Source organism: Lepisosteus platostomus, chromosome 11, assembly GCF_059453375.1.
Source record: "Lepisosteus platostomus isolate fLepPlt1 chromosome 11, fLepPlt1.hap1, whole genome shotgun sequence".
NCBI classification, from domain to species: domain Eukaryota; kingdom Metazoa; phylum Chordata; class Actinopteri; order Semionotiformes; family Lepisosteidae; genus Lepisosteus; species Lepisosteus platostomus.
The window spans coordinates 21,015,832-21,030,695 of record NC_142621.1 but is presented as its reverse complement, the minus strand read 5'-3'; the positions used below and the strand labels follow the sequence as shown (position 1 = coordinate 21,030,695).

The 14,864-nt window shown below is 39.8% G+C and overlaps 1 protein-coding gene across 8 annotated transcripts in view; it reads left to right on the top strand.

Annotated features, from left to right (window-relative positions):
- The window catches only part of cdc14ab (cell division cycle 14Ab), an 82,844-nt gene extending 68,791 nt beyond the window's left edge, over positions 1 to 14,053 (top strand). For 3 of the 8 annotated variants that reach the window (XM_088598860.1, XM_088598859.1, XM_088598865.1), the window contains 4 exons: positions 2,992 to 3,054; positions 5,382 to 5,510; positions 6,365 to 6,734; positions 12,279 to 14,053. In XM_088598860.1, the coding sequence (XP_088454986.1) occupies positions 2,992 to 3,054; positions 5,382 to 5,510; positions 6,365 to 6,734; positions 12,279 to 12,308 (592 nt within the window). In that variant the 3' untranslated portion in view covers positions 12,309 to 14,053. The remainder of the gene's footprint in view (positions 1 to 2,991; positions 3,055 to 5,381; positions 5,511 to 6,364; positions 6,735 to 12,278) is intronic. The other 5 variants (XM_088598863.1, XM_088598862.1, XM_088598866.1 and 2 more) reach the window with 3 other exon arrangements.
- Positions 14,054 to 14,864: the final 811 nt, after the last annotated feature.

Sequence of the window (14,864 nt, the reverse complement as noted above, 5' to 3'; positions counted from 1 at the left end):
CGCGTCTCTCCCTCACGTCACTGCAGGTCACCTGATGACTTACAGGAGAGGAGAATCGCGTCTCTCTCTCACGTCACTGCAGGTCACCTGATGACTTAGTCTCTCTCTCACGTCACTGCAGGTCACCTGATGACTTACAGGAGAGGAGAATCGCGTCTCATGTCTCTACCTGAGGTCAATGCTGTTTTTTAGCAGCAAGAACAGGGAACAAAACCTCATAGAATATTGTGATAATTGTTTCGAGTACACTCACTATTGCTATAAGTAGTTCTAGCTGCAATGGTTATTGGTGTTTCCTCCTGTGATAGGCTCAGAGTGTTTCAGGCCATAGTTATAAAGCCTGTTCAGAAAAGGCATGACCAAACTGGACCTGGTAGTCATAGAAACAGGGCTTGTGCAGATTGCTTAGTGTTAACATGCACACTGCTGGGGTTGCAGTTGTTCTTTTGAAACAGAAGTAGCTCATTTTAGCCGTCTTTCTGCTTCCAGGAGTAAATTAACTTGTCTTATTCCATAAGCCACTTTTCAGTTATATAAGATTTTTGTGACATGCTGGTTACATAACAAAAAAAGCAGAAAAAACACAGGCAACTGCAGCACAGTCTGAGTCAGCCGGGTTATTCTTTTTTCTCGCACTAGAGTTTAGGATCATCTGTAGCATTCCTGCAGTGTAACCCACTCCCACGTCTTACATGCAGGCATTAGAAATCCAACAGAACTGGAAGAAATGTTTCCCGATTGCATTGTATGAATCATTAAAATATTTAGTTTCACATGTGCAAAGGTGTAAAACTTTAGAAACTGCATCTTAAACAATTTAAAAAACATTTACCATTCATGTTATATATAATGCTATGTTACATGCATATAAAATTTAACATGCTTTGTTTTTTGTATTTTTAAGACAAAACACACAAGCTCTATAATTTTCTAGGAAGTTCACATATCACATTTTTCTCTCCCGAAAAACACTTAAACTGTTGCCTTCCACCAGTTGTTTTTCTACAGAGTTGAAATAGGGGAGTGGGAGAAGTGGGGGTAACTTCACTGTTTATTGAGACCTGAAGTTTGGGGGCACAGGCACCGATAAGGTTAATCAGACTTTAATGGAAAAGCAAATAGGTTTTTTGACTGCAGCACAGTCTGTTCCGTGTAGTCAGGGAGTGTAAGATAGCAGTGCATTTTACCGACGCTACACTATTTCCTTTAATTTCCTAATATTTAGATGGGCAGACTCTCCAAACTGCTGTCTTGGAATAAAATGGCAGCTGCAATGATAAAGACATTTGCCTAACAAAAGTCATTGCCCTAGTTAAAGCATAGCAAGAAAAACACATGACAGAATGATTTATAGATTACAATATGTTACTTGCTCAAAATAAATCTAAAAACATTAAACTAATTATAAAAGCACTGCACATAGAACAATCTTACATTCTTCTTTTAATTGAATAGCTGAAAAACACTAGGATAACATTTATTCACACCTCTATTGCTTTAAATTAAATACAACAACAATAAATCAACAACATTATGCTTTTTAAGAAGTGTTAAAGAAGCTTCAGGGATTATAAAGAGGTCGGTTATTAATGGTCCTTGTTTCACTGGGGTATAAATAGAGGTAACACAGAAGGCAGAGGATAGAGAGCTCTTTGAAAACTGCAGGCCACTATTCACTGACTACCCAAATTTGGGGATAACTATAAAAGAATCCCCAACAAGTTGAACCTACCACTTTTCACTACAGTGTCTATTATTAGGAACTGAAAAGCTACTGGTGTACTGGTAGTCCTGCCAGGAAAACGATACAAGTGCATATCATGAGACAAGCAACAGCTGGAGATTTCCAACACAAACTGGCATCTTCAGAACACAAAATGTCAAGAACTACCTTTGAACATTGCCTGCTTGAATGTGGCATTCAAGGGCAGACCACAGAAAGAGGCAACTTGAACTTTGCAGAACTACACTTTAAAGGCAAGGGGAAGCATATCATGAAAAGTATGCTTTTTGGACATGCTCGGTGTACTGTATGTTTGACATAAAAAACGGTGAAGCTAATGTTGGCATTCTTGCTAACTGTGAAATATGAAGAGGAATCTGTTTTGTTTTGGTGTTGATTTGAGCTCTTTTCAAGATATGGGGAATAATGAAGAAGGGTGTTGTGAGTATGGAACAAGCTGACAGTAATCAATTGAAGAAGTACATTGTGAAAGCAAAGTGAGATTCAGATGAGAGCTTTTTTAAGTGATGAAAAACAGGCTATAAAAACAAGACTATGGCAAATCAATGCTCTCTCTGAAGATGTGAACACTAAATGCATGAACCGCTGCATTTGGTCGGTCAGAAAGGATTTTTAAGATAGACATCAGAAAAATATTAAATTGCTTTCTCACTTTCCATTTAAGAAATGTGAAGTTAGCGAAAGACATAGAGAACATGCCAAGCATTGCTTAGTTGCTGCTTTATTGAGCAACTAAGTTGACATAGTTCTGAATGTGACAGTAATGAGACACTGTGAGCCTTCAACCTCACAATAATGAGAGAATCCATTTTATATGAGTCCTTAAATATCCGACTCATCTGGCTGACTGCAATTTGATCACGATAAACTGTATTCAGTTTTCATTTACAACAGTGAGGCAATAAGGTCAGCTCCAAGTGGGGTCATGAGTTACTTAATACACATTTATGACTTGGATGTCCTATGTGGCAGTGCCAGTCCTTCAAGTGGCAGCCATGCTAAATCTTGTTAAGCATTTCAAGAAGAATAAATTACTTACTACAACTGATTCTTAGTAGATCCAAAGAGATTATACTTAGAAATTTTACTTCATACCAGCTAAATGAGAAATGACCTGCTGTTGAGCAGAAGACGCATTTCTTACAAATCTTCATCCTTAGACTGAAGTCAAACTTTGCTTAAAGAATTCCCCGTTCTCAGTGGAATAAGAGTGTAAAGTTTCTAGTGGATTTCTTTAACCCCAGTAGGGTTCTCTCTTTCAGACTAGAAGACTTGAAAATGCACACAAGATCCCCATCTCAGCCTTTCAGGTATGGCTATTTTACTTTCCATAGCTTAGTCAAACGAAACACAGGGAAAAGAGGAATCTAATGTGGATGACTAAAATTAAAATTCAGGCTGTTAGTACTTTCATGGTCCGTTTTAATTTTGCTTATATTACTCAGCAGGCCTTGCAGAGGGTTAACTCTTTTCCAGTGTGTAGCTGGGACTTGATAACCTGCAGCTCAGATGTTAAAACGGCTAATGTGCCAGTGATAACCATTATCAATTCGGAGGTGACCAAGTTCTGCAAAAACTTAACCCCTGTTCACCCCTGCACTGTTCCCATGGATGTGACTAGAGATAAAACAGACTGGAAACAGTCTGTAGGTAGAACAGATCAGGAGATCGGAAGCACTCGAAACATATATATGTTATTTTAACTAGGTTAAGTAAGCAGGAAAGTGTATGAATTGCACAGAGGGAAACAAGAATGTGAAAGCTCTGGAAGGATAAGATGTATAGGGTTGTGATTTGGCTGTTTCTGTCACCTTTGACATGATCCTGTGGCGACAAAGGAAGAGAGATAGAAGTGCCTGTAGGTCCTATTGCCCTCAGTAACTTGTCAGAGGAGCCCACAGATGGAGTCTGCTGTTGTAGAAAGATTAGGTGATTTTCTTTCTCCTTCTTGGAGAGAGTTTCCCCAAGTGCATCATTACGAAGACCAATACTTTAGCCTGAAAGGACTTTTTGTGAGAGACAGGCAATAAACCCTTTCTTACTGCTCCAGTTAGATCTTATCATACTAGATTTTCAAAAATCATCTCTTGTGTACTTTCCATCTGTTCTCTCCGTTTACTGACACTTCTGTTCTCACCCATCAGGCAAGTTTCCTTCCAAAGCCTAGAGTTTATCACAGTATGTTTTTTTCTTCAGATAAATGTTTGCATTATCAGAAATGGCATTTGTGTCTAAATCTCACTGCCATTACACTTGTTTCCACTGTTGCCCTCAATCTCGAGAAATCAAACTGCAGCTTGAAGAAAAGTGCTGCTATGGACATGGCTTTGAAATGGTCTGGGTTGTAGCAAATGCCCAGGTTCCCTGCATGATGCTCTTTGTGTCCTAGATCACCCAGCTGTTTCAGTGTGTAATCCAGGGAGTAACTGCAGTGTACTTCAGTAGTAAAAAAGGTTTCTTTTGAAACAGGACTTTTCGGACGGAAGTCCTTCAGCAGCTGTGCAAGTAAAGTGCTTCTGAAGTTGCACAGATGATGAATGACTTCTGTCCGAAATGTCCTGTTTCTCAAAAAACCTTGTGTACTATACCATAACTTTTCCAACCTCTCTGTATAGATACATGCACATGGTTAATAGCTATTATGCACGCAGATAAGGTAGGCCTAGTAGTGATGAATATATGCGGCCAGCGAGACTTGCTTTTAGCCACGGTTGTGGCCCAGTTGATAAAAAGTTTGAGAACCACTGATTTAATCAAAAAGAATGAACTGCATTGTTCTCTTAGCCAATATGATATATGCTGTATTGAAGGTGTTACTTCCTAAATAGTTGCACACCCCAAAACGTTTTGTGCAGGGGACATTCAAGGTTACTGCATAGTTGCAAACAAATACAGCTTAGAGGGAAATACAGCTGGTATTCACCCTCTTCTCCAATCTTCTGTTTGTGATCTCCAGTGAAGAAGTATAGTCTGGTGTTCGTTTTTAATACCTGTGAGCCTATGTATTATTTTTAAGCATTTCAATCAGTTGATTTTGTTAAGGACTAGGTCGTCATCCAGATCTATTGCAATTGTATTACCTGTAAGGGGCAATAGAAACACTTGGTAAGTGCATTCAAAAGCACGTGAAAAAGAGTGTTCTAACTAAAGTTTGAATCCTGGTGCAACGAGTTACACAGTGGAGTCTGAAAGCAGATAAATGCCCTGTGCGGTTCTTGGCCTAAAATAAGAGAATTGTTCCTCCAATTACTGCTAGCGTAGTCATCTGTAGTTTTATGCAGAAGATGAAGTTAAAATTTGAATATAACTGGGCCCTTCCAGAGATTCTCAGTGGTATCGCATTGCCCAGAGGAATAATATTTTCTGTTTGGCCAAGTGTTGTAACATTTTATTTTCAAGCACAAAATGGCCGGGGCTCTATTTCGGTAATCTGTGATGCTCCTCACCCTTGTTTTTAACCTTTAACTCTGCTGTAGAAGTGTCTGTAAGTCCCACATTGTAAAACACACTCCCATGCTCGGTCATTCCTGACCTGTAAAACAGTACATTCATGGATCTTGCCCTATAGGTCGCTGTGATGTCGCTGTGGAAATACAAAATGCTGACTGCTTTGTGGTGGCTGTTTGTGTTAAAACAGGATTACCCCCACAGTGAGTGGCCAGGGATCCATGTCTCCTCTCAAGTCTTCCAAAGTCCCCCCCTCCAGCTCGGCCACGGCCAGGAGAATTGGCAGAAGCTCCACTTCTTCCGCTTCCAACCTGAAGAGGTGAGCAAGCCCACTGCACTGCTCCTTCTACCCACCACCTCGCTCTCCTTTCCTGCCTTTGCTTTCCCTCTCTTCACCTCCATGTTCCTCCTGTACCCATGGTCCCTCTCTGTCTTCCTCTGCCTCCATCTTCTGCTGTGCCTTTCTCTGTGTCTTGCTTTCAGCAGTCTGCTGTTAAAGATGTGCTTGTCACGGTCACAAATGCACTAAACTAAAAGGGATTTTATGGAAATGCTGGCTTCCTGCTGTAATGGTATGTGGTACTGCTTGAACATAAGTGTAGAAACATGGATCACTTATACCTGGTAAGCAGGTGTGTAGTTTCCTTTTAAACCATTACCATTTTATTTATTTTCACATTTTTGGATGTCATTTTTAACACCGCTCATTCAGCAAAATTGCAATCTTTTAATTAGCCTCAAAGGAAGAGTAAGTTGTTTTGTTTCCTCCTTTTCAGTCTTTCCCATCATAGATAAAAGGAAGTTAACAGGTGCAGATTGCTTTTTCAATCTCATCAAGTTAAACCCTAGATTGCTAAAATGATGTTAGTAGAGTGGCAGCTATACACCTGTGATTTATGGTGTGTGATACCCAGCTGAATAAAGCGTGTTATAATGAACACAGACTGGTTTACTTCTACAGCAATGTTTTATAAAGCTCTGTGTCTTAAATAAAACATGAGTTAAACCCTGCTTACCCACATCCCTACTGTGTTTTCCCTCCATTCCCTGTAGGGCACCATAACATGCTGCTGCTGCTAGCTCAGGCCTGATCCTCAGTGTGTGCACATCTTTTGTGTTCTTTGTCTAGTTTTTGTTTTTTGACCTTCCCTCCCCTGTTTGTGTCCAATTCAGCTTCTCCGTAAACTCCAGGCTAGCCAGTTCCCTAGGTAACCTGTATGCGGCTGTCGATGACACAGAGAGCAAAGGGAAGCCGCCCTCCTACTCCTCTCCGTCCCCTGCGAGGACAGGCTTCGGCCTCAGCCCTTCCTCCCGTTACTTAAATGGCAGCACCCAACTTGATGCTAGAAATTATCATGAGCTGAACAACAATCAGTATAACCGTACCACCACAACCAACAGCAGCAGTACCAACAAAAGTGCCTTCCACCACAATGGCCTCGCCAGTTACCCCACCCGACTGGCAGATGATTACGGCAGCTACAGACCTTCCTACAGTGGCCTCAGCTCTTCAACAGCACGGTACTTGAGCCGGTCCATTCCTGTAAGTTCTCCAAGCAGCATCTATCTCTTATTTTAATTCCTGGACAGCAGTTTGCACTCCACTTTTCCCAATTAATCATTTCTTTACTAAAATAAATCGCTAACGCTACCATTGCAGGTGCTGCTTCTGCTACTATTACTACAATTTCAACGTTGCTACCATTATCACTACAACTATTAAGACTAATCCTCCTGCGGCTGCTACCTTTCCATTTCTAACAGTCTCAGTGCTAGTGAAGAGACACAGAACTGGCTCCTGTCCTTTGCCTTTGTGTCGCAACAACCTGCCTTATTCCACCCACCTACCACCTCCTGGCCCACACAAACTTTCCCATTTTCCAAAATTAACTTTTCAGACTGTTCCTAATGATTCAGAAGAAATGGTATATACAGTATGTGGTTTAATTAATTTCCTCTTTGGGAGGATTTTTTTGGTATTGATTTTTCTTTGCAAACTTCATGGATTTGTCTGCTAAAATGATTAGATTTCTTTGACGTTCCCTTCTTAAGTGAAATCAAACCATTTAAAACCATTTAAAATCGTTTTCCATTTAAATATATTCCCTGTGAAGTAGTCTAGTTTTATTTGAGTTCAAATGCTTACATTATTGGCTTTGTAATTGCAGGTTAATGTGTTCAATTTATCAATCAATAGTAATTTCAAGAAAAAAGTGATGTGAGAAATTTCAGAAGAAAAAAACAGAAAAGTATTTCTTAAATTATTGTTTACATCTTCACAATGTAAAAAATGCTGCAGATTTTGTATGTTGGTATACATAGCTGTCATAATTTGATCTTAACATTGGAGAACTACAGTAAGTGTATATCCATGTTAAATTAGCTCAGACACTGTCTGAAAACGTCTATAAAACATGATGAATCATGTCCTGGACCAGAATTAGAAACCCCTGCTCTAGGGCATGTGTAAAAAAAAAAGTGTTTGAATTCCATTTGCACTTTCTGCCACAAGTTACCCTCCCCACTTGTGAACTCAAGAAAGAACTATGTTCTATCAGGAAATGACCCCTAACTCCCTGCTCTGTAATTCTTTCACAAGTAACAGATTTCATTTTGTCAGTTCCCGGATTTCTTAACTCTTATTTTTTAACTGATGTTTTTATTTTGAACATTACTTTTTCAGTTTCTTGTTTATCATTGAACCTATACAGTTATCCCTTCATTACATTGTGGTATTGGAACGTAATAATCTAGAATATATAGATTTGTTCTCTTTTTGACTGCATTTCCAGTTAAACGTACCTCAGTAATAGATAGACCACATCAGGAAAGAGGCACATATACACACTTTAGCTGCGGCTTCATGAATTGTCAAATCATCTGCCTGAAAAATTTCAAACTGGGTTACATGTGTTCTCCAGCATGAATCATGTCTGGGACCAGATTTAGAAAAAGCAAAAACTCTACGAAATTCGGGAATTTATACTAATTCTAAACATTGCAGATACCGTAGGAAGGGTTCATGAAAGTGAGGTAAGTTGCTATAGACAAAAAGTGATAAAGCAGTACAAGGATTTCAGATGTCTCAGAGCAGGGATCTAGGGGAATGCGAGAGAGCAAAGAGCTCATGTTTCTGGTGATTCTTAGGTAGATCAGTCTGTTGGATGGACACCACAGTAGTGGAGCCTATTGACCAGTATTACTGTACATCAAAAATAGTGGCGCCTGTTGACTAGTATGATATCAGAGTAGTGGAGCCTGTTCAGTGGTATGACATCAGAGTAGTGAAACTAGACTAGTATACCTACTGAGAAGCAGAGTTGACTGGTACTGTATGACATCACAGTAGTGGAGCTTATTGACTGATATGACATCAGAGTAGTAGAGCCTGTTAACTCGTATGGTATCAGAGTAGTGGAGCTTGCAAATAAATTTTCCAGGTAGTGCACATGGTTTAAATCACAGATCATAAGATGTGGAACAGAAAACAAGGCAATAAATAATAGTTACTACATAAATTGGACAGAGATGAGCTCTTCTTTTGCTGTGGACTTGGAGAAGAGAGGTGTCTTGCTGGAGGTGACGCTGCTTCCCTGCAGCTCTATGCCCTTGGACTTTCTGTGGTGCTCTGCTAAAAGACCGTTCTTCAGATGTTGACTCAGGAACATCATGTTCTGCCCTCATTCTTGTGTTTTAACACTAAAAGCTACTAACATGTCTGTTCCGTTGCTGCTGTTAACTGTACAGGAAATACCACTCAAGCAGTGGGAATGTTCTCAGATGAACTGTTAGCTGTATTAAAGCTCAGACTCTTAATGAGAAAGGAGAGACTAGGTGTTTTGGATCTTGAGCGAGATGGCTGCCTTTCTTGCAAAAGCTTCTTTTGGAAACACCTGTAAATAGGTGTATAGGCTAACCTTTTTTTTAAAATTGTCATTCTTCTTAAGGATATCTGAACAAACATGCTGAGTTTGTTTTAGAGCCTTTGGATATTATCTACCTTTTGTATTACACTTAAACTGTTTCTTTAAATTTTCTCACAATAAAACCCATTATATTTTAAAAGGGCTAAAATGGTAATAGATTTGATCATGAATTTACACAAGTTATTCTCGTTCTCCAGAAACTAAACTCTCGGTCTCTTCATGACTTTATTTGTAAACAGGCTCAAACTTCCACAGGAGGTCTTTCCTGCAAATGCCCTAGAACAGGGCTATCGCCATGTGAAAGACACATGTCTCTCTCGTGGACAGACAGAACTGAAGAGCTCATTCAATTTTAGACTAGAGCTCACTAGCTCTAGACGAATGTGAATGGGTTCAAGTGGCAAAGCCATAGAACACTGAGCAGTGTTTGGTATGGCTGCAGCTGCTTGTTGAAGGAGCTCTGGTTGCTGCCCATTTTTTTATCCTCTCTTTTCTGATTTATCTTCTGTTTTCACAGGCTTCTTGATTTGGTTAGGGTCGAAAATCTAATATTTTCAAAGACTAGTTACTTTGTATGTTAGTCTAAAAAAAACTTAGTGTCATTGTCATTGTTTTCCACCTGGCAGCCGTTAATGCAGTGCAGCACTTAAGAAATGACATGTGAATAAATTGTTTTCTTGTGGAGAAGGACTCCATGACAGTAATTGCTTTGATATCAAACTGAAAGATGTTTAAGTGCTTCTGTGGTATTGCATTATTATTTTAGTCACTGTTCTGCTGCTAATATTTCTTTGTTGGTGCAGTTTTTTAAGATGAAAATTGTAACCATTTTTGGCAGCATATTGGCCAGAGATCATGAACATTTGTACAGCCCTCGGTACCTACTTTGTTCCGTGTTTCACGAGGACAGAGGCAGCAGAGCCCAGGAAGGACTTGAAATGCCTTGCATACCTATGGTGCCTGGCCTAGCTACAGAGGAATGAGGGGTAGTCTAGTCTTGTTTTCAACCACAGGTGGACAATCACAGCTCTAGTGTTGCTCTTTATCACTGGGAAAGGCAGACTTTCACAGCACTAGAAGTGTGTTTCATTACTAGTTCAGCTGACTACTACAGATGTTTTCAATCATCAGCTTTCCCAATTATAGCCAGTATGTTGCTGGAGGACAACATTCAGGCTTATCCTTCTATAAAAAGGGCCTGAGTTCTATGGTTTGAGATGCATGACATCACACACGTCATCTCTATCCCAACAATGGCAGCATATTACCTTAGCTTTTCACATTTTAAGAGGTCTGTCTTTGTTTTTCGGTCCTCTTTTTGGGATTCTAGCTCTTTCAGTATTCCCCTCCTAGGGAAGACTGCACAGTCATCTTCATTCAGATTAGTATGTTAGTGTGTCTTTGTACAGATGGCCAACCCTGTTCCTTTGCAGCATATTTCAACAAATTGTGCCTGTCAAACAACAACACATTTGGTGCCTGTCTAGCACCTGCAGACTAGGAACCTGAAGTTGTGATTTCTCAAGCATCTCTCGCTCCCTAAGTCTCACAGGCCTGTAAGCCAGCCCAGTCTGTTACTAATGAGAACTCTCCTCTGGTGCTCTCACTCTCCATCTTTCCATAATAGAGACTAGACTCAGACTGAAACTGTTTTCCTCTAAAATATTCTTATAAGACTCTTAATTAGACTGGAGATGTGGTTAATTCCATGCACAGCCTATCCCAGGTCTCTTCCTTCAAATTCACTCCCTCTGAGTACTAATTACTTAGACCAGCTGTGACTATTTTTTCCAATCAAGAGGCGGCTTGTTCACAATGCCACCTCTTAGTACCTCATATAGGTGAGTTTGCACTTTATGTTTATGTTTGTATATGTTTGTGAATTAGTTACATTGGACTTCTTGCAGACCCTGATCTTAAGGTTTTAGTGGCTGCTACTTTCACCATTCTGAATGAAGTGATGGAGCTGGTCAGCTGATGCATACCAGATTGCTGGACAGTTTGATTAAACTCAAGGTCCCAGGCCTCCGCACCTCAAGGTTGCATGTACTGAAACATTATAATCTAGAAAAGGGGTGCAGACAGAGCATAGGATAAGCACTGGTAGAGGCAGGTAGTTGATCGGTTAGCATTCATTGCTGATGATGAAGGTGAGAGGAAAGATCAGTAAGGACGTGGTAAAATGTCAACCGGGTAGTGAGGGAAGCTGCAGTATAGTGCGATTGCTGTAGCTGCATCTTCTGAACCTTGAGAGGCCCTGTGGGCAGTGTGCTATAGATTGTGAAGAGCCCCTGATCTAAACTAACCCTTGGAGGCTCCTATACCCTGGAAAGTATAGGAGTATAGGCAAATATAGGAAAGCATTTAGGTTCCTATATCAGATCTTTACCTTTTACTTTTCAGCTTAGACATCGAAAGAGGGAACAGAAGCAGTAGCCTGGAATATGTCAGGGAGTGTTGTATGAATGCTCTCTGCTGTTTGGTCCATGTCCATCTCCTTTTTTCTCATGTACTGTAGAAATTGCCTGTTCCATTTTGTGCCAACATCTGCTGGAACCCATCAAACTAATCCTCTTCTTTTATAACCCCCTGCAGCTGCTGGAGAGCCAGACACAAGGCTGTCCTTGTTCCATTTACTTTTCTAGTCCGGAAATATTAAGTGACTGTTTACTATTTTAAAGATGTTCTTGACCAAGTGCAAACTTGAAGTTTACATGGCTTTTTAACTTGAAGATAGGGCATACAAGCCTTAGCTCTTGTCAAAAGCAGGGAAATAGAAGTATTGGGAACGTACTGTTTGTTTTCTATATATATATAATATATATATAACTTGCCATTGACAGATGAACTTTATTTTCTAGTCAGAATGTGATAAACCACCATTTCTGTGTGATTCTAATATTACCCTCAAGTATGGTACAAATCTATTGTGTAAATCTGGGTATTATTGGCCACAATTACAGGATTATTCAAACATCTAAATGGTGAATCAGAATACATCTTCCCACAACTGCAATAATTTCCCCCTGATATGAAGACAGTTTACAGACTTTTCAGCAGACTTTTGCACCCACTTCATCTCATTCTGCCTTTACATTTTCAGTTGGCTTCTCCAATTTAACACACTGCTGTTTTCTGCTTTTCCATTTTTTTCCTTTTAGTCCCTTCAGTCTGAATATGTTCAATACTAAAACAGCCGTACTGCAGTGATCCTGACAGTGCCGTCGGACAGGGACCCATCGGAGACGTTGCAAGCCTGGACAGATCCCCTCCTCCTTCTGCCTCCATGCGTGGAACACTGCTATAGAGAATAAAAGCAGTGCAAGCCAATATGTGGGTGGACTTGTCTGTGGGAGCACAGCAAGCCCAGGTGCAGGCTCCAGTCCCTGCCCCTGCCCGCCTTGGCACTCTGGGCTTGCTGCTGTAGCTCCGTTTACTTAATCAGTGCATCTTTACAGTACCACCCCAGGCTCACTTCACCAAGCCTGGGGTATGAATGTTTTTATATGAAGAGAGGATATTTTTTAAATGGTTTTATATCATTTACATACATATATAAACAGAGGTTTTTAGTTTTTTTCATGAGTGTGCTTCATGGAGCCACTTGTGTTTCTTTTTAGGAAGAATAATGCATCCTCAAACTATTTTTGAACATGAAGTATTTTCAAGCACACACTGAAGAGACTGTGCATTTAAATGTTATGTTAATGTTTAATGTGCTTCTTTTGGGAGGGAACACATTTTGCTATGTGACCAGTAATCCTTTGAAGCCGATGTAACTGAAGGTGTTGTCATTTGTTGGAAGGAGAGTTTCAGACCTGATGTGTTAAGTTAGGAATTTGCAACACATTGTGGCGGTGGACTTCCTTGCGTGTCTCTTATTATTTTAGGAATCTCTTACACCATCATCTGATTTTATACAGAGCCATTACTGAACCAGTTAATTTCTGCTTATTAACCAATTAAATCCAGTGAAAATTCCTCACTTTTCGTATTCCTCACACAGACAGGCACTTTGTGGCTTAATACTGATGCCACATCATGTGAAAAAATACCATTTTAGCCATGAGGCTGACACAATTCAATTCCAGCTTTCTCTTTTAAAATGTATAATTTAACATGGTAGTGGCTCTGCTCATGTCCAAAGTCCTTAACAATGATCCCCAGTCCACATGCACAAAACCTGCTGGTCCGTCCAGGCCATCTGATCTAGTCACCTCTCTATGCACCTTCCCTTGCTTTTATTGGCTTGATTGCTGTTGTATGTGTAGCAACAGTATAATACATTACGCTACGGTTTTTATTTGTGTTTTAATTTACTGATTATGTCTATGTGCGTTAACATCAGTTTTATTTTTAACTTTTGGTGATTATGAAAGTTAAGGGAGGCATTATTATGTGTTCAGGCAGAAGCAAGAGGTGTGGTTAAATGGATTTGGGGATTTTTTTTTTAGCTGACAAATAATGGGGAAGAAATAACTGTTCTCACCTCCCTAGTGAAGACTCGTCATTTATCAACAAATTCTTTAATTTTGAACTTTTTAACTAGACTGACAACGGTAAAAGTGTTAATGTTTGACTAGAATTGTTTTACTTTCTTTTGATCATTTCTAATGATTTAAATCTAAAGACAGAATCTTTTCTGTGTCCAGCTGCTGATCAGAATCATTGTTTGACATGTATTGTACTTGTAGAACTGTACATTCCTATTATTGGAATGGATTTCTATGTATATAAAGCTATGGGAGTATCTTACCGAAAAGGTAACTCTACCTCTTGAACCATACAGAGAATAGCTGTAAAATACTTATTTTTGCTGAGGTGTGTATAAAAAATATAACTTCATTACTGTAGATCAGTATTTTGCTGTTCTTTTATATCATATATATAAACAATGTAAAGAGTTTGCAAAAGAAATAAACTGAATTGAACTGCATCTGTTAAGCTTAACAATTCAGAGGCAATTTCTGTAAGACTTTTGGTGGCTGTCTGTTGGGTTTTCCTAAAAGCTCCGGTATTCATGTGTCACCTTCACACTCATGTTGATACCAGGACATTGAAAGGTGAACAGTGAGGAACATAAGTGGTGCTTTTCGTTGTCTTTCAAAAATCAATTACCATTTCCGTTTGATGGAAATGATGTTCAAAATGGGATATACAAACAATTAGTTAAATTCCAGCTGTCTGGAGTCATCCTGAAGCCATTAAACACCCCTATAAACAGCTGGCTGAGGACGGCCAAATGTAGGGTGTGCTTAGTGGAACAGGGCTCTCTTGGCCTTCAGCTCCACAGTGCCCCCTGTAGTGCTGTCGGGGAGGGGCACTCTTCTCCAATCAGCAGTGACTGAGGTGCTGCCTGTGATGGGATCATAGACAAATGGCTTGAAGGTGAGGAGGAGCTGAAAAACAAGTGTTCAGTTCTGAAGAAATTATTTAACAGCACTGTTCCAGACCCTTTTAAAGGAAAGCAGAGACCAAGACTGCTAGCTCATGTGGGAAAGCAATGGAATTCAAAACCTTAAAATCAAGGGTTGCTACATTTAAAATTGTATAAGGCACGAGTAAGGCTTCATTTAGAATATTGCGCACAAATGTAGCCACCACATTACAGAAAGATAATGCCATTCTTGAATTAATCCAGACAAGAGTAACTACATACATTCCCAGGTGTTTGGATCAAGAATTTATTAAACAGAAAACAGGATACAGATCGTGAACTGTGGTGTTGTAATTAGCGCGTACTGCAG